This window comes from Liolophura sinensis, chromosome 1, assembly GCF_032854445.1.
Source record: "Liolophura sinensis isolate JHLJ2023 chromosome 1, CUHK_Ljap_v2, whole genome shotgun sequence".
NCBI lineage: Eukaryota > Metazoa > Mollusca > Polyplacophora > Chitonida > Chitonidae > Liolophura > Liolophura sinensis.
Genome location: NC_088295.1, coordinates 4,621,577 through 4,644,020, shown reverse-complemented (window position 1 = coordinate 4,644,020; position 22,444 = coordinate 4,621,577). Strand labels below are relative to the sequence as shown.

Sequence of the window (22,444 nt, the reverse complement as noted above, 5' to 3'; positions counted from 1 at the left end):
TAGTGTAATGTACAAATATATATATATATATATTGATGGAAGGCAAGTGGTCTTCAACGAACGTTAGACTGCGTGCCGTAATGACATGCACGAGCGTTGTCGACTGATTACTTTCAGCAAGGGCACGAAACAGTGGCGAGCAGTAAGCGAAAGGGTCACAAAATCTCCTTCAATGGCCTGAATTGAATTCAGACCAATCATTAATAATTCACCTGTGTGATTGAACTTACAATGTGACTAACTCACCAATACCATTGCAGTTACAATGTGTCTAACTCACCTATACCATTCAAGTTACAATGTGTCTAATCCACTTGTGCGATTGAAGTCACAATGTGGCTAATGCACCTGTACGATTGACGTTACAATGTGTTTAATCCAACTGTACGATTGAAGTTAAAATGTGTCTAATCCACTTGTACGACTGAAGTTACAATGTATCTAATGCACCTATACCATTGAAGTAACAGTTTGTCTAATCCACCTGTACGATTTAAGTTATAATGTGCTTAATCCAACTGTACGCGACTAAAGTTACAATGTGTCTAATCCATCTGTACCATTGAAGTTACAATGTGTCCATTCCGCCTATCCTCGTCGGAAACATGTTACAATGTGTCTAAACTACCTATACATTTGAAGTTACATGTGTCTAGCCCACCTACGACTGGAGTTACAAATTCTGTGGTCTTACTGTAATCAGTTTGTTTCTTCAACGTAGTAATTAGCGTACGTTCACTGAAGCGTTAGACTGAAACTACAGACTGATCCTCAGAGTACAAATCCGTTCCAATTTCACTTCATTTCATCATATATCTCATAAACATTCGTTGTCGGACGCTCTGAAGGTAGTAGACGAAATTCGATTGTCTTTAGTGTAAATCCGCACGGTAGGATATGTTACAAATTTCGAATGGCACTTCCAGGCCTCCATACTCATATGTTCGGCTCAGTGTACCCTCCTTATGCAGACGGTTTGTAGTTGTACAACCGCGGTAGGTTAGTATTGTCTGTAATGGAAAGAGTAGTCTTAGTGCTCCTTTCTGGGATGACAACTCAGAGTAGGAATCAGGGAAAACAACTCGGTCAGTAGACGTTGATGTCATTGTCTGTGTACTAATAACATACAAGCTGTGTGGGTTCGAGATCAGATTATCATAAATGACACATACACTCATATTTGGGATTTATACCAGAAGATTTCATTTTCTTCCCTTGTTGCGCGATTTCTTCACTAACAAAAACAGTATTGTATTACGTGGAACATGAAACGATGTTAAGATACCTTTGACGGACCACGCACTAGGCCTAGGCCTATAGATCTTATATAAGCAGATTATATAATGATCGGAAGACTAAAATTCAAGGATCATATCCTATTTTTTATGATTAATTTTCTCTATCCTGTACATCAGTAAACATATATACTAAAATATTTATGTCCGAATACTTAACCTACATGCACCTGTGATAGCTTGCATACATTGTATGCATGATATAGGGCCCACTAGAAATATCTTATCGACTAGAGACAAACGAACGTTAGTTACTGCATACCGGTACAACGTAATCAAACAAATATGCAATTTTAATTAGGGCCTACCAGAATTTGAAAAAAAAAAAAACCCAGTGTAAATTCTACCGTGAATATGTAAGCATCCAGGTTCCTCGCAAGGACAAAGTAACATGGAGCTAAATGGGCGAAATACTGATTTTTATCGATTTCTACAGTTTAAAGAGTTACAGAACAATGGAACTACCATGTCTGTAGGCTAGGCACACTCAGATTACCGGTACCTTTCCAGAAAAAAATTCTGACCTAAAGCTATATTTTTCATTATTAATGCTAAAATCTTGTTCAAGACCCATCTCGCCTGCGTTAACTTCGGTGTGTTTAGTCACGTGACTAAAGTGTGCTGATGATTGGCTCAGTTATGGCATCACTTCAAAACTATGAATATGTAATACCTCAATCAAATAACTACAATAAACAAATGCCGGTAAATAATGATATTTGACTGAAATTATATGCAGCCTAAATAGGCCTACAGATCATCGTCAGTCAGCAATAATAGACAGGAGTCTGATCTGCGTTCCTGAATGCCCATGTCTGGATAAGGCTTGAAACTTAATGTAATTTTTTTGCTCCAGAACGTGAAGGGTAGGGGTTGGTAAATAGGCCTAACTGATCGACTCGACACTTGACAGCGCTAGGACTGTTCTGCTGCAAGTATAGTCACCACATAATGGAAATACATGTACCTGTGCTGCTGAAGAGGACGTTATGAAACAACAAAGAAGCAGTTGTTAAAATATTGTAATTTATTTTTAATATTACATGTATTACTATTGGGGGTATTGTAATTGTCATTTCAATTTATTTGAATTCGGGTTTTGTCTTTATTTTATTTTGCTTTTTTTAATTTTAATTATTTGTCTTCCCTTTCTCTTGTAATTTTTTTGTTTTGCCTTTTTATTTTATTTTTTGGGGGGTTTATTCTATTTATTTACTTTTTCCTTAAGATAAAACTAGCCAATGTTTATAATAACTGCACCCATGCCGTTCAATACTGTTGAAAGAGTATAATTAATATCGTGTATTTTGAATTTGACACAGACTATAATACATTTCCCTATTCTTCGTCGCAGGTATGGCTGAGTCCTAAAGAAGCGTGATTGACAGCGCTGTGCGGAGCTCGTCTGATCTCGTGATATGTGTCCAAAATGGCGGACGTTGGGGAGGAGAGCCTGGAATCTCTGCTAAGTATGTAAAAATACTCATATCTTCCCGTATGTATGTAGCTGACTCATCATTCATCGTTAAAATAACAGCTAAGACATAACAAAGGCTATGCCGTTCGCCATGTGTTATGGACTAGTTTAGAAACATCTTACTTCGCTATCACTGACACTTGCTGCCGGTTTCACGCCACACTTCATGACAATCAGTGATCTGATCAATTCTTCATCTCAACTGAAGCTGTATCATTTCAAAAGCCGGTTAACTGGTTTCAACCCTTGTAAAATTTGTGGTCGTATGCCTCTATGAGTTTGTTAAATGCGTATCATGTGCAATAATTAATACGATTAACGCATTTATGAAATAAACGGCTTTTTTTTTAAAAACACCCTACCCGAAAAATTCGCACACCAGAGTCAGAGTGAATGAGTTTCAACCTGGAGTACATCTGCGTTGCCCTCTTTAAAGTTACCACCTATTTTTATGTTCTGATTGCTAAAAGTATCTATTAAAGTAAAGTAGTCAGGTGTAACACCGAAGATTTCTGAAGAATATGCATATTATATGACAATAGACTAAGTGAGGGATAACTCATTTTGAGGAGAGTCATTTAATGTAGAGAACTACAAATTTATTACAAAACTGATGGAATGCATTCGGTTTAAAATAATAGACATTAAGCTTGCAGAAGTAGTAGACTGACTGTCAGAAGCAAATGTAATGTAACTTTTTAATAACCAGAATAGATACATGTATTCCAGGGCTTCTCCCATAGATTCGCAGTGATGCATTTGCAATTGATAGTTGCATGCGCACATCATTTTGTGAATTTGCACTTTAAAATGGTAATATATCTCACATATATTATTAAAGCACTTGCTTTCGGTCAGCCAATTGCACTGTAAAATAGTAGTGTAAATGGTGGGACCAGAAAATATTCATTGGGCTACATGTTTGTTCTCCATCAAGGCAAACAGGTCATTATAAATGTACTTGATCTGCACATCTACACTGCTACAGGTACTTGTATCTAGAGACATGGATCTACACATATATAGTATTCAATATTCTGTATTAAACCTACTGGTCAAATGGTGAGCAGTACACATGAGATAGCGATCAAGTGATGTACATGTATTTTGTAAGGGATACCAATAAGTTAACTCCACATGGTGAAGGGTGCTGATATCCCCTTACCAGCCTCCATTGTATTTCCTCCAGCCACAGACCTTCATCATATATGTGAGCTATTCATTAGTAGAGTAGAAATAGCTGGGTGATAGTTGATTATCTGTTTGTTGTTTTCTGTGGGACAGATAAAGCCACAAACCCTGCCAATCGGGAGGAAGACTGGGAGTTCATCATCAGTTTCTGTGACCAGGTCAACAAAGAGCTGGAAGGACCACAGATAGCCATCCGTTTACTGGCTCACAAAATCCAGTCCCCTCAGGAGCGAGAGGCTCTGTATGCCCTATCAGTGAGTCTCCTTTAACTTGAGTTTAATGATGTAAATTTCTGCAGCAAAATTGAACATATTTCCAGTAGAATATCATTCTACATTACCTCCAGAAAACCCCAAACTGTGAATTGAATAGAACTCTCCTCATCAGACCAAATGAGGAACTTAGTGGTGAATGACAATTTAGGTCATTTACAGCATATATGTTCTGTAGAGCATCGGCCAGCTAATGTAAGAATAGGCCACGCTCACTAGCTGAGTGATCTGCACTAGGGAACATTGGCCAGGGAGTACTGGGCATCCAGGACTGCTGTGTTCGTAGATTATTTGTGAAGACTGGGTGTATAGGCTGGGAAGAGGAAAGGTCTCGAAGATCTTCCAGTCCATTCATGTAAATATCTGAAAATAATCTGAGTATGAAACATGGCCATAGCTAAAGACATCCTTCAATTGTCTTGTTTAAATAGCAACAATCAGAAGATTCCCTATTTCAGTTCTGAATTGCTAGATATGATGTACTTTAAACAGGTTTTTGACAGTTTTCTGCTTCTGCTCAGCCTTTGATATTCTTTATGTAGGTGTTGTCCATTGTTTTACAAACTTTGATGTGCTGTGAGTGACTAGATTTTTGCCCATGCTTTCACAGTTTTTCTGTGTCTGTTTTAGACAGTAGAATCATGTGTGAAGAATTGTGGTCGTAGATTTCATCAGGAAGTTGGGAAGTTCAGATTTCTAAATGAAATGATCAAAGTTGTATCACCAAAGGTAAGTTAATGTTTATACATATCTGTATGTAAGCAGCTGTTTTAAATCAGCTGGTTGGTAAGGTTCTTGGCAAAGGGCAGTGCTTTTCTGCAGCCTCCGCCTGATTTCCTTCACTCTTAAACTATAAACAGATGACTGTTGTATAAATGGCCTACAACCCCACAAAAAATAAAGAAATACATAAAACATGATGGTGTTGGAAAATGTTTACTATGATAAGATATGTATACTTTTATACCATTTACAGAGTTGACATCATTTGTCTATGTTTAGTATTTAGCTGACCGAACAACAGAAAAGGTGAAGAAGAGATGCATAGAATTAATTTACAGCTGGACAAAAGGTTTGCCGCATGAAACCAAGATACTGGAGGCATACCAGATGTTGAAGAACCAGGGAATTGTCAAGGTGGACCCTACACATGTAGACAAGGTATGGCGGCTCGCAGGGTAGGTGTGAGAATGGGAGGGGCTTGAAGTGAGTCTGTGCAGGAAAGTTGGGTGTTGGTACATGTGATTGTCACTTGAGGAAACAAAGCCTCTCTCTGTCTGAGATGTTAAGTTCATTTACTACCTCAACAAAATTTGTTAAAAGTCACGTGGTTGTATGATTACCAGTTCTTGATAAGGTACATAGTTGTACTTGAAAGTAAATGGGCTGTTAACAAGTATTGAAATATTAAGCTAATATATTGTGCCGAATGAAAATATGGTAGTTGTGTGATACTATAGGTCAGTGCATTGATTGTTGAGAACGTTAAATTTCATTTGCACTATTTTTGTTCCCTTTTCTGCACTTTGGGCCACAGTACTTCCAGGTAAAGCTTTGCATAAATGGATATATCTTTATTGGTTTTGCATGCTGTTATGTTCATTAACTTATTGTTTTGAGCACTTGTTCTTTCCTGCTTGTACATGTCTACTGTCATCACTTTTATAGTGAATATTTGACATACAAGGCAGTACGTGTACATGTCTAGTGTGTCAACACTTTTATAGAGAAGGTTTGCTGTACTCGGTAGTACATGTTTAGTGTGTCTACACTTTTATAGGAAATATGCCTATAATACCAGAGATTTGTCAATGCTTATAGGGAAAATTTGTCTCACCAGGTTTTACATGTTGTCAACAGTTGTAGAGAAGATTTGTCTTACCCGAGTAAAAGTGTACTACCATATGTCAACACTGGGGAGGGTTTGTCTTTGCACTAGCTACATTTGTAGTAAATGGAATGTTTTAGTACTTTTATAGAGAAGATCTGTCTTACAAAGGTAGCAATGTGCTGGGTCACCTAAATCTGGCATGAACTTGGAATCTAGGTTAATACTGCTCTGTCTGTTTACATGTTCTTAGAGTAAAATGCATGCACATGTACTTTCACAACAATGATCGTAAACTTCTTCCTGATGATTTGTTATCATTCACCTCATTCTGCAGTTTAATTGAATTATGGATGTGACTGATGTTTATGGATGTGACTGATGTTTATGGGTGTGACTGATGTTTATGGGTGTGAATGTGTTTCATTGTCTGTTGTTTTATGTTACATGTCGGTCGCTGTGAGTTCAAGTCCAGCTCATGCTGGCTTCCTCTCCAGCCGTAAGTAGGAAGGTCTGGCAGCAACCTACGGACGGTTGTGGGTTTCCCCCGGGCTCTGCCCGGTTTCCACCCACTATATACGCCGTCGTATAAGTGAAATATTCTCAAGTACGGCGTAAAACACCAATCAAATAAATAAATAAATAAATAAATAAATAAATGTTACATGTAATTTAAGCCAGTACAAACATGTTTTATGTATGGAATGGTAAAAATCTCATTTTGCATGCCATGTACAAATGTACTACTCTAACTTCTCAACCTTTTCACATATGAAAGAGCATCTTTTCTGTTCAATTGATGCATTAAATTACATTGGGTGGAGTTGCCAGTTTCAGGGTTTCACAGAAAGTATAGTTTTATCAGTGTACACAGAATAATGCTTTCAGAATATGCTTGAATAAACACCTTGCAAACATGCAAACAGGTTGACAGGGTGCAAACAGTCCATGAAATTCCTTGAAAGTGCTTGAAAAATACAATTTCATTTACAAATACTTGAAAGTCCTTAAGAAAGACAAATACTCCTGGAAACTCCTTGAAAATTGTAGTTTGTCCTGAACTTAAATATTGTCTGCAGACCACCCAGTCTGTATATTGGGGGCTCGCAGATAATTTTCCCATAATCAGGGCTTCCGCTGGCACTTGCCATTGTCGCAAATTTAGAACAATTTTTTGAAATGGAGATAAAATTTGAAAAAATGCGAATGTTTGTGGCGACAAATTTATTTACTCAAGAAAAAATGCAAAAATTTTACAAAATCTACCATGGGAGTTTTCTGGGGTTTATAGCAGATTTCGCAATTTTTCTAATTAAAATAATCCACTTACTTTCATTTCAAACGGCCTCATCTCAGCAAAACAACAACAACACAGTCATATAGCGATTACTTGACAGAAATCTACAAAGGGGGTTCAGCATTGTTGCAAGTTGACTTACATTAAATAACACTTGAAATCATTTTTGTTATATAACGAATGAGAATCATGGCATTTTGGGGGATGCCTTTCAGCGCCAATTGTAAAAAAAAAAAAAAAAAAAATTCAATGGAAATAAATCAGGGTAAAGTTACACCTGTAAATGAAGTTACCTCCCATGAAAAATTTAAACTTTTCCACTCAATAAACTATTTTTTTTGGATCCGAAGTAAATTAAATGTTCCAGAATATGTGCCGTCATATAAATGTGTATGCTGCCTGGTTTTCTCCTGTCAGACTGTGTTACTCCAATGTATTGATCATATTGTTGCATTTAAATATCTGAATTTACAAATTTTTTAACAAATTTTTCTGATAGAGGAAATTACATTTTACTAGGATCTTACAAATAGGTTGAAAAAAAGGATTGATTTTTTTTTTTTTAAATAAAAACATGCTGCCAAGCATTGGTCTATTATTTTGAGGGCAGTTGTTCTAAATGTAACGTTTCATAAACTCCAGGTATAGCTGGAAGAGACCAAACTGATTCTAGCAGCTACACCAAGGCAGATAAAAACAAATTACAGAAGGAGACCTACAAAAGTCATGGCCGCTAAGGAAGTATGGCTAAAGAAAATTAGTGTTTACTACAAAATCTGATGAGTGGCTAAAGTGACTGGCTAAAAAAATACTCACCCAGAGGAAGTCCTGCATAATGATATATGGTGTTCATTTTTTGACTGAGCCAAGGCAGAGAAGGTGTCGCATTACAGAAGTGAAGGGCAGATATCTCTTGCAAAAGCAAGCGTACTATTCAATATACATGCATGCAAATTAAAGCATCTATAATTCAGACTTAAAATATAGTCTATAATTTGCACCTTGGTATGTTTAAACTAGCCTTGAAAATCACAAAAAACTCCTGGAAAACTCCTTGAAACTCATTGAATTTCATTTCATATACCTGTATGAACCCTGGTTGAAGAATAGCAGCATGTATGTATAGTGTATTCTATCTGTTTTGGAAGCAATTAAGGAGAGGGTACATGTAATCTGTTCCACCCTGTCTCTGCTATGTGTGTTGAAATGTTTAGATGCACATGTGACAATTCCAAAACTAACATTAAGGAATGTTTGTCCTAGACCTGCATTATTATATCTCTGCAACCCTGATCTTCAAATTTAAAAGTACTGTTGTCCAGTTGAGCTTTTCTTGATTTTTTCTGTTGGATATACTCTCATGATTTTTTTCGGTTGGATATACTCTCATGATTTTTTCTGTTGGATATACTCTCATTGGAAGTCAACAAATAAACAGAATATTCCCATGTGTAAGTATTACAGTGTTGGCTGTTTCAGACAATAGATCCACCTCCACCCCCAAGGCCCAGGAATGCTCTTTTTGAGGATGAGGAAAAATCAAAGGTGAGACAACTCTTCCTGTTCCACTGACTGTTTATGCAAGACACTCACTTACACTGGATCTACAATTGGAATTGGATCTACAAGTTCCTTCCAGATACAGTGATATAGAGATAGCTGAGATCTTGATTGGCCAGTGGAAATGACCGCACAATCTATTGGCAGTAGGCGATAAGAGATTGTTGTTTTATCAGCTGTGCCAGTGCCTGCTAGTACACTCATTTCTTTGATTTTGGGCACACAAAAGTATCTCATCTATGAAGAATGTGATGTAAACATGTAGTCTTTAATATGTGTAGATCTGTCTGATCCTGAATATCGCACTAAATTTCTCAACTAAAATGTGAGCTTTCGTGCAGATATGTTTTCATTGGCACCTAGCTTCTGTGTTACTCATGAATATTAATGAAGATATAGCACCCCCCCCCCCCCCCCAAACAAGTGCGCTCTTTTACTGTAATGGCCTCCGTGGCTCAGTTGGTTAACGCTTGTGCAACGTAATAACCCAGAAGCCTCTGACCAATGCGGTCGCTGTGAGTTCAAGTCCAACTCATGCTGCCTTCAGGTCTGGCAGCAACCTGTGAATGGTTGTGGGTTTCGTCCCACCATGATGCTGGCTGCCGTCGTATATGTGAAATATTCTTGAGATCGGTGTAAAACACCAATCAAATAAGTAAATAAATCTTTTAGTATAAAGCTTTTAGGTTTACTCCTGCAGAAGTGACACATTTGGGGCGACCAGTGTCGTGTCAAGGTCATGAGATCTGTGTGTTTTGCAATGTTATGAAAGGGAATACAGACCTCATGTGTGAGGAAATCTGGTTATAGGTGACTATATTTAACTTGGTAAAATGTATATGTCAGATATATTCCAACTGGGGCAGTGCATTTCTTCTTCACTGCATTTTGTGTTTGTTGATATTAACCCAGATTGTTTTTGACTTGTTGGCAGTTGCTGGCCAGGCTGTTGAAGAGTAAGCACCCTGAAGACTTGCAAGCAGCAAACAGGCTAATAAAAAACATGGTGAAACAGGTAACTGTACCCCCCATTTCCATTCCCTTAGTGCATATATGTATTGGTGTAGAACTTCCTGTGATGGTCAGCTGTGATTTGATCTGATGAATACATCTCTGCACATTAAACAGAAACTCTGATACATGTACACACCTCCGTTCTACAAATATAGCATTTTATTACAGGCTGTTCAAAGAGGTTCTGGTCTAGGATATGTTGGTTGTATGAAAGTGTGACATGTTAATCAGACCAGTGTTGTTCACCTTGGGAATGTTGGTTGTATGAATGTGTGACATGTTAATCACATCAGGGTTGTTCATGTTGGGAGTGTTGGTTGTATAAATGTGTGACTTGTTAATCTGATCAGTGTTGTTCACTTTGGGATTGTTAGTCGTGTGAATGTGTGATTTGATAATCAGATCAGGGTTATTCACCTTGGGAATGTTGGTTGTATAAATGTGGGACATGTTAATCTGACCGATGTTGTCACCTTGGGAATGTTGTCTGTATAAATGTGTGACATGTTTATCCGACCAGTGTTGTTCACCTTGGGAGTGTGGGTTGTATGAATCAGACCATTGTTGTTTACCTTGGGAATGTGGGTTGTATGAATGTGTGACATGTTTATCTGACCAGTATTGTTCACCTTGGGAATGTGGGTTGCATGAATCAGACCAGTGTTGTTCACCTTGGGAATGTGCGTTGTATGAATGTAGGTTGTATGAATGTAGGTTGTATGAATGTGCGACATGTTAATCAGACCAGGGTTGTTCACCTTGAGAATGTGGGCTGTATGAATGTGTGACATGTTTATTTTATTCAGTGTTGTTCACCTTGGGAATGTGGGTTGTATGAATCAGACCAGTTGTTCACCTTGGGAATGTTGGTTGTATGAATGTGGGACATGGTAATCAGACCAGGAGATTGTTCACTTTGGGAATGTGGGTGGTATGAATGTGTGACATGTTTATCTGACCAGTGTTGTTCACTTGGGAATGTGAGCTGTATGAATCAGACCACTGAATGTTGGTTATGTGAATGTGTGACTTGTTTATCTGACCAGTGCTGTTCACTTTGGGAATGTGGGCTGTATGAGTCAGACCACTGTTGTTCACCTTGGAAATGTTGGTCGTATGAATGTGTGACATGATAATCAGAGCAGGGTTTTTCATCTTGGAAATGTTGGTTGTATGAATATGTGACATGTTTATCTGACCAGTGTTGTTCATCTTGGGAATGTGGGCTGTATGAATCAGATCAGTGTTTTCATCTTGGGAATGTTGGTCGTATGAATGTGTGACATGATAATCAGAGCAGGGTTGTTCACATTGGAAATGTTGGTTGTGTGAATGTGTGACATGTTTGTCTGACCAGTGTTGTTCACTTGGGAATGTGAGCTGTATGAATCAGACCACTGAATGTTGGTTATGTGAATGTGTGACTTGTTTATCTGACCATTGTTGTTCATCTTGGGAATGTGGGCTGTATGAGTCAGACCACTGTTGTTCACCTTGGAAATGTTGGTCGTATGAATGTGTGACATGATAATCAGAGCAGGGTTTTTCATCTTGGAAATGTTGGTTGTATGAATATGTGACATGTTTATCTGACCAGTGTTGTTCATCTTGGGAATGTGGGCTGTATGAATCAGAACAGTGTTTTCATCTTGGGAATGTTGGTCGTATGAATGTGTGACATGATAATCAGAGCAGGGTTGTTCACATTGGAAATGTTGGTTGTGTGAATGTGTGACACGTTTTTCTGACCGGTGTTGTTCACTTGGGAATGTGGGCTGTATGAATCAGACCACTGTTGTTCACTTTGGGAATGTTGGTCCTGTGAATGTGTGACATGTTAAGCTGACCAGGGTTCTTTTCCTTTTCAGGATGCAGAGAAAATGGAAAAAGCCGCAAAGAGAATCAACGAGTTAGAAACAATAAATAACAACGTGAAGGTGTTAGAAGACATGCTGAAGGTGTATAATGCTGAGACATCTCAATCAGACAAGGATATGATGAAGGTTGGTATCTGGTAGGCTACCAGATGTTGACTAAAGTATGTATTATCAAACTGAGGGGATGTTCACAAGAGCACAAGGCTGCCAAAATGTTGATTATAGTAAAAACCAACAGGTGCATAGCTAGTGAGTTGTTCTAACAACAATGTCTGTACCCATGGTTGTTGTAGGCACCACAAGTTGGTGTTCTGCCGACATTAGATCTAAAGCGTTTGATGCCAGTTCTATGCCATGTACAGTTCACCTGCACACTTCTGACCTCAAATTGATAGAAGTTCCCATCCAAGAAATGGCCTTGATGGAAATTGCCATCTGAGGTATTTGTCCTCTGACCTTGATGGAAGTTGCCATCTCAGATATTTGTTCTCTGACCTTGATCGAAGTTGCCATCTCAGATATTTGTCCTCTTACTTTGATGGAAGCTACCATCTCAGATATTTGTTCTCTGACCTTGATGGAAGTTGCCGTCTCAGATATTTGTCCTCTTACTTTGATGGAAGTTACCATCTCAGATATTTGTTCTCTGACCTTGATGGAAGTTGCCGTCTCAGATATTTGTCCTCTGACCTTGATCGAAGTTACCATCTCAGATATTTGTTCTCTGACCTTGATGGAAGTTGCCATCTCAGATATTTGTCCTCTTACTTTGATGGAAGTTACCATCTCAGATATTTGTCCTCTGACCTTGATGAAAGTTACCATCTCAGATATTTGTCCTCTGACCTTGATGGAAGTTACCATCTCAGATATTTTGCGGAGGATTCTTCTCATTTTCTTTATCTTATTCTTTTTGTCAGGAACTTTACGATACTCTGGAGAAACACAGACCAAATTTATTTCGTTTGGCGAGTGATGCAGATGAAAAGGATAGTGGTGGAATCAGTAAGTAGATCTTCAGCCAGATCTTAAGCTGAATTAGTGGTGGAATCAGTAAATAAATCTTCAGCCAGATCTTAAGCTGAATTAGTGGTGGAATCAGTAAGTAGATCTTCAGCCAGATCTTAAGCTGAATTAGTGGTGGAATCAGTAAATAAATCTTCAGCCAGATCTTAAGCTGAATTAGTGGTGGAATCAGTAAATAAATCTTCAGCCAGATCTTAAGCTGAATTAGTGGTGGAATCAGTAAGTAGATCTTCAGCCAGATCTTAAGCTGAATTAGTGGTGGAATCAGTAAGTAGATCTTCAGCCAGATCTTAAGCTGAATAGTGCTGTTATTCTCGTACATTTGGACAAAGTCAAGAGCTTTCCATTTTCTTTTACAACAAAAACATTTAATTTTAAAAATTGTTGTGTTACACAGAACCTCTAATTATGTTCAAGTATTTAGCTACTTTCATTTTGTGTGCCTTCTTGGAGTTTTAATTCAATAAGACAAAGTCCGTTTGTTTTAAGTCATTATTCGTCTTTTATTATTTCCTTTTAACAGACATCATATTAAGATGTTCTCCTATCATAATCAGGGTCTATTTATATCCTCTTTTATTGTACAACTGGGTGTGAGCGGTTTGAGACATGATGTCGGTACTTTACTTGTGACAACTATCTGGCTGGAAATTATCTTGGTGATAGGAATGGAAGACTGACTGCAAGATTAAAACAAACAAAATCAGAAACCAAATCATATGCATTAGTCGGTATACGTTTAAAGGGACACAACTCTTCCTGGAATGTTGTTCTCGATGTACATGCATTACATACATATGAGCGAATGCAATTGCACTCTTAATACCTATGTGTATGATAGAACGAGCCTTATAGCTGTAAAACTTACACAAAAAAGACTTCTGATATGACAAACAACACAGTTCTAAAAAGTCTTGTTACCCATATGCATATGTACAGGGGTCTACAGATAACACAGATTGCTTCACAGTGAGTTTACTACGCAAACAACAACAACATGTTCAGTTTATTTCAATCCAGATTAGCTGATAAGCCAAATTACAGCTGTATTTAATGTGACCACATGATTCTACATAAATGTACCATTTTGTAGGGCTCATTATTTCTTCATGACAATTTAAGTTGTGTGATTCTTGGACAGGAAAATTTAGAGATGAATTATGCATCACCCGTGCTCTTCTTGTCAAAATGTGTTGCGTGTCAAAAACTTCAATGGTATCATGATAAGCGACACACAGACTTTCATTACAATAAATAATATACAAACAAAAATAAAGCTCACAACTAAACACAAAAATATTTACAAGACCTTTACATTCTGGAAATCTGGAAATGATGAGAAAATAGCTCAGGTGAATGGAGTTTGAAGCCATCATTTCAGTATGTTGTCTCCCAGTTAACATAAAAACTTACAAGTATATCTGGTCGGAGTAGAGTTTATTAAAATTAATAAACTGAAAATGGATTTCTTATGTTACAATGCACAAAATAATGAATTATCACTTTTCAATGAAACACTTTTTGTATGAGAGCTGTAGTTTCCATAAGATTCGCCCACTAAGTGTTTTACAAATGAAATAAGCCAATGTATGATGTACACTATAAATGATATAGTACACTATATATGGTAAAAATACATTGCTTACCTTGTCATTTCTTCACAAGGAGCCTTCACTGTGGCCATTTTGTTCTGTCTATCAAATTAGATTTTTATTTCAAAGATATATGTTTTTTTTTTTAATTCTTGTTTATTACTGAAATACAAAAATAAATTTTGCATTTGTTCAGGTGATATATTGAAGTCTAATGACAATGTGATGAAGGTGATGGGCCAGTACAAGCGTCAGGTTGAAGGACTTCCCGCTGAGAATGGAGCTAATGGTATGAGGCACGTCCACATGTTCTCTCCACATGCAGGTCTGCTAGCAGCTAATTATGGTTTGTCTATGGGAACTTTCCATGTAACATGTTACATCTGCCATACTCAGACTCTAAGCTTCTAAACACTTTAATACATGTAAACATAAAATATCTCGGAGCCTCTGAAGCCAGCATTGTCACAGTGAAGTTTGATTTGGTTTAGTTTCTTAGATCATCCCTGCAAATGGACATGTCAACCTTTTCTGAGATCAGTGGTGTGGTATTGGTGTTCTTTTAGTATGGCAAGGTTACTGTCATATGCTAAAGCCTGCTAAAGAGCACCTATAGTTTGTCAGCTGAAAGGTATATACATGGCTGTAATGAACAATTCTGCATTTTAGTAATTTGTTTTGTAATGGTGATTTTAATCTGAGCAGATTCAGCAGCTGACACTTTGCTGGACCTTACCTTTGACCCCTCATCTCCCAGAAAATCTAACCAATCAGAAGGTAACATGAGTGATACTAGTAGTGCCATCTTGAGTCAACAGCTGACTGCAATGGGTAGGTCCCCCAGCCCCTTAGCACCATACACTGCTGGGGAATCATACATGTTCTGTACACCAATCAACTGTTTGACTATCATTGCTCTGTTTTGTGCTAATTTGCTCTGTTATGTACTAATCCATCTACATTGTTTTATGTCCTGAAGATTTACATGTATACATTTTCTTTCCGCACGTGGTAATGGGGTAATGGCTGCCGTTGTGTTGGAATGGGCACCTGCAAATTGCATGTTGTTGTTGCACTCACTCTTGGTATGTTTTCATCTTTCCTTTCTGCCTACAGTATTAACATGATCAGTGTTGAATATGTGCGTACTGTAGCAGTTTTGTTTCTTTCCGAACAAATACAGCCTCAAATTTCTGCCCTTTACTGTCCTTTATATCCCTTTTATTATGATTTCATGTGTTTTCCTGGTCCCCCAAAATCTCTACCATTTGCCCATCAGAAGTGGAACCATCCGATTTTCCTTACCATGAAATATCGTAATGTATGTTAGTGGAAAAGTTTGAAATCACTTTTGTGTCCAAACTGTTAACTGTATGCTACTCCAGTTTATACTCACATATTAATACTGATAACCTGACGAGTTCATATCAGTTGTGTGTGTAACCTTTCCACTGATACATGTATCAGCACTGCTGACAGACACTACTGCATGTATGTTTATAGGCAAAGAAAACACTAATATTCCTCATTCCACTTGTAAAAATTGAATTTTTAAAAATTTTACAATTATTTTAACAGTTATCATGTGTTTTGTTTGTCAGAATATTGTTGATAAAATGTCAGATTGTAACTCTTCTATCAGATATAAATGTTACCTGATCTCCAGATCTCCTTTCTTACATGTCTGATATTTGTAAGTGTACATGATAGTGTACTGTGTTTGATGTTGCAGGTTTAGATAGTACCTCTGGGGCCTCTGCTAGTGCACCAGTAACAACGAACAACCAGAAAAACACTCTGACAGAGTTGTCAGATTTGTTCGGGGGAGGAATGCCCGGCCCAGCACAAGGTGTACGTATAACATAGATGATAGAGTCAGTTAAATTATACTTGTATGAATGACAAGATATTTGTCAGTAGACCCAAGTAAATAAAAAGATACATGAAATAAACTAAAAGTATTAAAAAACCTTTCATGTGCAATATTTGATGTATTTTGTATGATGTAACTTATAGTGGAAGACATTGTTGTCTTGAATATATTGTATGTGTGGTTTCACAAGTGTTCTTAAAAATGGGATAATCTTTCAGGCATGAAAAATTATTTTAATATATATATGTACATATATGAGAAAATTTTGTTATGTTCCTCTGAATCCTAAATGAGTTCAGACAAAGTTCATCATAAATATTGAGACAAATATGCACAAGAACATTCCCTCTGTGTATTCACTGATTTTTGAACCGCATCGTTTATAAGAGTGGACTAATGATTTGAGCCAGCATGTTGTTGTTGTTACAGAGCCAGTCTATGGCCCAAGGAGGTATGGCACCTCAGGTTCCTGGTCCATTCTCCCACCATCCGCAGATCAGTGCTGGTATGTGTGACAGGTTACCCCCAGCAATATTTTTCTTATAAAACAATATTGTTTTCATCACTACTAGCTTCATGTCTAGTCTGTACATGTAGATGCCATACTGAGACAGGGGACACCTTTTGTGACATACATGTATATGGTAGATCAATTTTCTTTAGTTCACAAATGAGGTATGCCATAGACCCCACCAAACATGTTGCTTAATGCTCAGCTCGTACAGCTTGGAACCCAGATGGATCAGTGTGTTGTCATGGTGCTGTGACTGGGCAGGATGTCATGTCTCGGGTGATGCGGTTGGATGTCATGTTCAGTGAGGCAGTACTATGCCAACTTGTATGACTAGAGTAGAGTATGAGTATTATCTCATTGTACTATTCCCCTAGTACTCACACCAGTTGTTCTCTGTTCTAGGCTTGTTCAGCCAGGCAGCTGTTCCCTCAGTATTACCCCAGCCTGGTTCCACCCTGGGGGCTGCAGCAGCAGCTCCTCTGCAGAGGAGACCCATGGAAGACCTGGATGTTTTAGGGCAGGCTCTCTTGCAGCAGAACCTTCCCAAAGAACCACCCATAATCTCTTGGTAATTATTACTCCCACGGTTTACAAGATTTGAAATGATTTAATGGAGTTTTGAAATGGAGTATATATGGTTATATATAGTTAGTAGACTAACTGAAGTCCTTTAAATCGGTAAGAGCTGATTGATTTGAAACTTAGAAATACCTGTGCATGTCAGATTTTCTGGTGTTTAAATGTTAGGCTCGTGTCTTTTGATTTGGGATTTGTTATAGTGTGTCATGTGGTCTAAATTGAATAATTCATAAAATTCGATACGAATACATCTGTCAGTTAGGAACCTTTTCAACTGACTGTATGTGGGTGCTCCACAACAATAAGTTTTACCCTTGTTTCAGCCCCGCCCCGCAGAAGTTAACACTAAATCAGATCCAAGCAAAATCTCAGGGGCAGCCCCAGCAGGCATCACCATGGGGAGTGCCATTAGCTGCTCAGCCGACAAACCCCATGGGTCACAACCCTTCTGCCCCAGCCCCAGCCCCTTTACCATTCCAGCAAACAAACGCCACATCAGGCAGTCCTAGTCACACAGTAAACTCAAGACCAGAGGTGGCTCCATTAACCGACATCATGGTGCCTCTAGAAACCATACAACCAAGTGAGTTCACACTGATCAGCTACAGCTTTGTATGTGGGTTGTATACACTGTTTAGCACGAGTCAACTATTGTCATTTGTTAAGTGAAGACAGGCAAAGTGAGATCTTGTTTTAAGTTGTTTGTTTTGTTTTGGGTATAAAGGTTATTTAGATTGATGTTAAATTGTGTTGAAATGTTAAGTATTGTGAATGTGATACACTCGTGGGTTTTAATCTGGTAATGTTCATAGAGACAGATGAGATTAAACTGTCTTCAGTTGTAAACTATGAAATTCTTAAACTTAAATATTTTCATTTGTTTCTGGTAGGAAATTGTTCTATTTTTCTTTCTTTTTTTTTTGTTATTCAAGAACTTGGTTATAACAGTGAAACGATTGCAATATTGTATTTGTTTTCTACATGTATATCCATTTTATTTTCAGGTGAGGTCCCCTCTCTAAATGCATATGATAAAAATGGCATAAAAATAGTGTTTCACTTTGCAAAAGGTCGTCCGCGTGAGGATGTGACTGTTGTAGTTGTGTCTGTCATGAGCACGGCAGCAAGCCCCATCAAAACATTGACCTTCCAGGCAGCTGTGCCTAAGGTAAGACAGCAAGTCCTATCAAAACATTGACCTTCCAGGCAACTGTCCCCAAGGTAAGGCAGCAAGCCCCATAAAAACATTGGCCTTGGAGGCAGGTGTGCCAAAAAATAAGACAGCAAGCCAAATATGACTTCTAACCTTCCAGACAGCTAGACAGCAAGCCCCATCAAAACATTGACCTTCCAGGTAGCTGTACCAAAGGTAAGACAGCAAGCCCCATCAAAACATTGGCATTCCAGGCAGCTGCACCCAAGGTAAGACAGCAAGCCCCATCAAAACTGAAACCTTCCAGGCAGTTGTGCCCAAGGTAAGACAGCAAGCCCCATCAAAATTGACTCCCACCAATGTGGTCGTTGTGAGTTTAAGTCTAGCTCATGCTGGCTTCCTCTCAAGATATACATGGGAAGGTCTGGCAGCAACCTGCATATGGTAGTGGGTTTCCCTCCGGACTCGGCCTGGTTTCTTTCCACAGTAATGTTGGTCGCCGTCATATAAGTGAAATTTTCTTGAGTATGGCGTAAAACACCAATCAAATAAATAAGTAAATGTATTGATTCTAATCTAATGCTAGTAACTTTGAAGCGACATTTACCTCAAGCAAACAAAGAAAATGTAGTGGCATGATTTGTTGTTACAGACGATGAAGGTGAAGCTGCAGCCCCCCTCAGCCACGGACCTCCCAGCATACAACCCCATTCTCCCGCCTGCAGCCATCACACAAGTCATGCTGTTAGCCAACCCACAAAAGGTAAGGTCTCCCACAAGGTGCATGTACCTATACTCACATTTATTATAAAGCCTTAATATTCATTGTTACAAGTACAAAACTGGATGATTAAAAATACTGGTAAGAAAAACCTGCATAGAAATTCCTCAGTCTCCATTGTGCGAATGCATATTGTGCAGCTGTATTTAAAAGAAAAGACAACACCAGACCAAATGTATACATGCATCGATAAAGTATTAAACATGAAGTTTAAAATCCAACTCTTTTTTTATTGTTTATTTTCATGATGTTGCGTAATCAAGATAATAAGACCATTGTCCACATCTAGGAAATTGAAAGTGCTGCCATGTTACTTAACCAATCAGGCTTGAGATATTTCAATAACCCGAGATGGAAGCTGTTTATACTGACATGGCCCCTCTAACAATATGACTCGGGGGTGGGGGGGTATGGGGGGTGTACACGCAATGCAATGTTAGAATTTGTAAGAATTCCCCATTAAAAGTTGATTCATACAGTAACCACGCACATCAGAAAACAAAAACGTGGCCATTGCATCTGTTTAAGCCCATCCTCTGAAATAATTAAGGTAAAATTGTTTGTTGTCTCTCAGTATGTGATTGGCAGGATTGTGCAACATTGTAACTGTGACTGCTGTTTTTCTGGTGTTTTTCACATGACATTTCAGGAAGACAGCACTATACGTGTACATGGAAATGTATTTGCCTTTGAACCTGCTACAAGACATCACCATCTTGATGTGGCTGTAAAAATGTTGAAGACAATGCCCAACCGCAAACAAACAGCTGAATGTTAGTAAACTCAAAGTTTAAGAACTAGTTAGAAATTTGACAGCCTTTATTTTTACCCTAACAACTTGCTTCTTGTTTTATTGTTAACAGGAAAAAGTGCGATTAAAATTCAAGCTGACCTATTCTCAGAATGATGAGAATCTATCAGATATAGGTGATGTAGAAAATTTCCCAACTCTGTGAACAGATATTTACTAGAGCATCTGTGATGGAAGGCCTGAGCTTGATGGAAGGCCTGAGCTTGATGGATTACTCATCTCATCAACGTGATATGTGAACAGTGACAAGACCTTTTTGTTTCATGTGTGAACAGGGACAATACTTTCTTGTTTCATGTGGGAAGGGGACAAACATCGTTGTCATTGCTGTGATGTATGAACGGCAAGGTTTTCTGGTATTAACATCATTTCATCACCACAATGTGTGAATGATAAGACTTCATTGTATGAACCATACTGGGTGAATGTTACGTTTGGAATCTTTGAACAAGGACAAAAACTGTGAACATATGGTCTGTACAATTACAAGTATTTGTAATGGGAACATGATGGCAATGATGTGTGATTGAAAGGCTTTTTTGTACAAACATCAGCATGATGTGTATACAGTGACAAGACCTTGCTGAGCAAACATAAGATTTTAGAATGTTTGAACAATGACAAATAGTTTGTTTCACGCTCGGAGACCATGGTTTGTGAACGTGAATACATTGTGGAAACATGGGAGAACAAGGTTTGAACTTATCATGGACTGTGGGCATATTCTAGTGCTTGTGTGAGATGTAATAAGCTAGCTGTCAATTCTTTTTATACGAGTGTAAGAGAGATTGATACAGTATGGATGTTGCCTCGTTGCTTTGTGAGTGTGGGGCATTTTTTTTGTTCTCCCATTATTTTCTTCCACTAATCTATTTAAACCAAATGAATTAGAAAATGCTCTAAGTGATAGCTCCTGACCAGTTGTTATGGGAGTTATTTGTTGGCTTGGTTTTGGCACAGTGGGGCTAATTTTTGGCACAATCAATACTCAAAGTGGAACAGGATGCTTGATGAAGCCGTGAATGTGGAGGGATGGTGAAAAGGAGCTGTGTGGTGTACAATCTGATAACATTCAGAGGCATGCTGACAATATGTAGTTATGTTCTTCAGTGGGATAAATTCCTCACCCGGTCACTTGGAAAGCTTTGTCTGCTTACTGACCCCTAATATTGCCATATACTGTCAATGTTTAACAAACACCTAATTTTGTGCCTGTGGTAAATAGCCCTGTATTTATACACATTCGGCGAATCTCTGTTAGTGACACGATTATATGTGTATATCTGTACCTCTGGGTAACTGGTCATTGATCATTTAATGTATTTGTTACACCTGTCCATCGGGTGACGACAGTATATCTACATCCACGGTACCTCCGTAACTACTCACTGATCATTCAGTGAATTTGTCACCCCTGTCCGTCGGGTGACGACAGTACGTGTACTTCCATACTGGTCACTGATCATTTAGTGTATTTGTCACACCTGTCCTTCAGGTGACGACAGTACATGTACCTCCATACTGGTCACTGATCATTCAGTGTATTTGTCACACCTGTCCGTCAGGTGACGACAGTACATGTACCTCCATACCGGTCACTGATCATTCAGTGTATTTGTCACACCTTGTCCATCAGGTGACGACAGTACATGTACCTCCATACCGGTCACTGATCATTCAGTGTATTTGTCACACCTTGTCCATCAGGTGACGACAGTACATGTACCTCCATGGTTCTCAGTGTCTCAGATGTACGCTGACACATGTAATGCATGGAGCTACAAGTACATGTAAGACCACCATCTCTCCTGCTGCATTTACCCACAACTATGTGACCTTCGGGCCATGAAGACGACTACCTTAGCGTAGATATCAGACTTGTCCAGGGAACGGCCTGTAATCTGGAGGCCTGAAATCCTATCCCACATGTACCTGTATTTCAGTATGTGTACTATGTATTGCCCAGAGGTTTCCTTCCCCCGTATGATTCTATGATACTCATTTGCTGAAAGGAGAAATGTCATACTGCTCCACATTCTTGTCACACAGTATACTTAAATAATAAACTGAGACAGTGATAAAGTCTTCTTCTGTACAGTTCTACTGTAAAATAGGTATTTATACCTGATTAGAGAGAAGTTGAAAGTAGTCATAATTCTTGATGATCTGTGTACGTAGCTGTAAATATACAGGGATGTATAACTGACAGAATCTAATGTTATTAAAGGTACAGTAGTGCTGTTCTGATTGGTAATAAATGTTGATGTAAATACTGTATTGTGTACTATTCATTCTGTTAAATTC

General features: G+C 38.3%; 1 protein-coding gene across 2 annotated transcripts; it reads left to right on the top strand.

Moving 5' to 3' along the window:
• The first annotated feature begins 2,723 nt into the window (after nt 1-2,723).
• LOC135461538 (ADP-ribosylation factor-binding protein GGA1-like) lies at nt 2,724-22,413 on the top strand. 2 transcript variants are annotated; one of them, XM_064738679.1, is made up of 17 exons: nt 2,724-2,764; nt 4,057-4,217; nt 4,866-4,964; nt 5,238-5,396; nt 8,840-8,905; nt 9,855-9,935; nt 11,803-11,937; nt 12,732-12,816; nt 14,626-14,718; nt 15,135-15,206; nt 16,162-16,280; nt 16,732-16,807; nt 17,219-17,384; nt 17,719-17,978; nt 18,400-18,563; nt 19,201-19,311; nt 20,193-22,413. In XM_064738679.1, the coding sequence occupies exons 1-17, from the start codon at nt 2,725-2,727 to the stop codon at nt 20,283-20,285; spliced, it is 1,980 nt and encodes a 659-aa protein (XP_064594749.1). In that variant the 5' UTR covers nt 2,724; the 3' UTR covers nt 20,286-22,413. The 2 variants fall into 2 exon arrangements, with proteins under 2 accessions (XP_064594749.1, XP_064594748.1); XM_064738678.1 differs by having other exon boundaries at nt 15,135-15,260.
• Nucleotides 22,414-22,444: the final 31 nt, after the last annotated feature.

Coding starts and splice junctions, on each gene's coding strand:
- LOC135461538 (XM_064738678.1), top strand. CDS start 2,725: ATGGCGGACGTTGGGGAGGAGAGCCTGGAATCTCTGCTAA. Junction 16,281..16,731: donor TGCCCGGCCCAGCACAAGGT/GTACGTATAACA, acceptor TTGTTGTTACAG/AGCCAGTCTATGGCCCAAGG. Junction 17,979..18,399: donor TCTAGAAACCATACAACCAA/GTGAGTTCACAC, acceptor TTTTATTTTCAG/GTGAGGTCCCCTCTCTAAAT.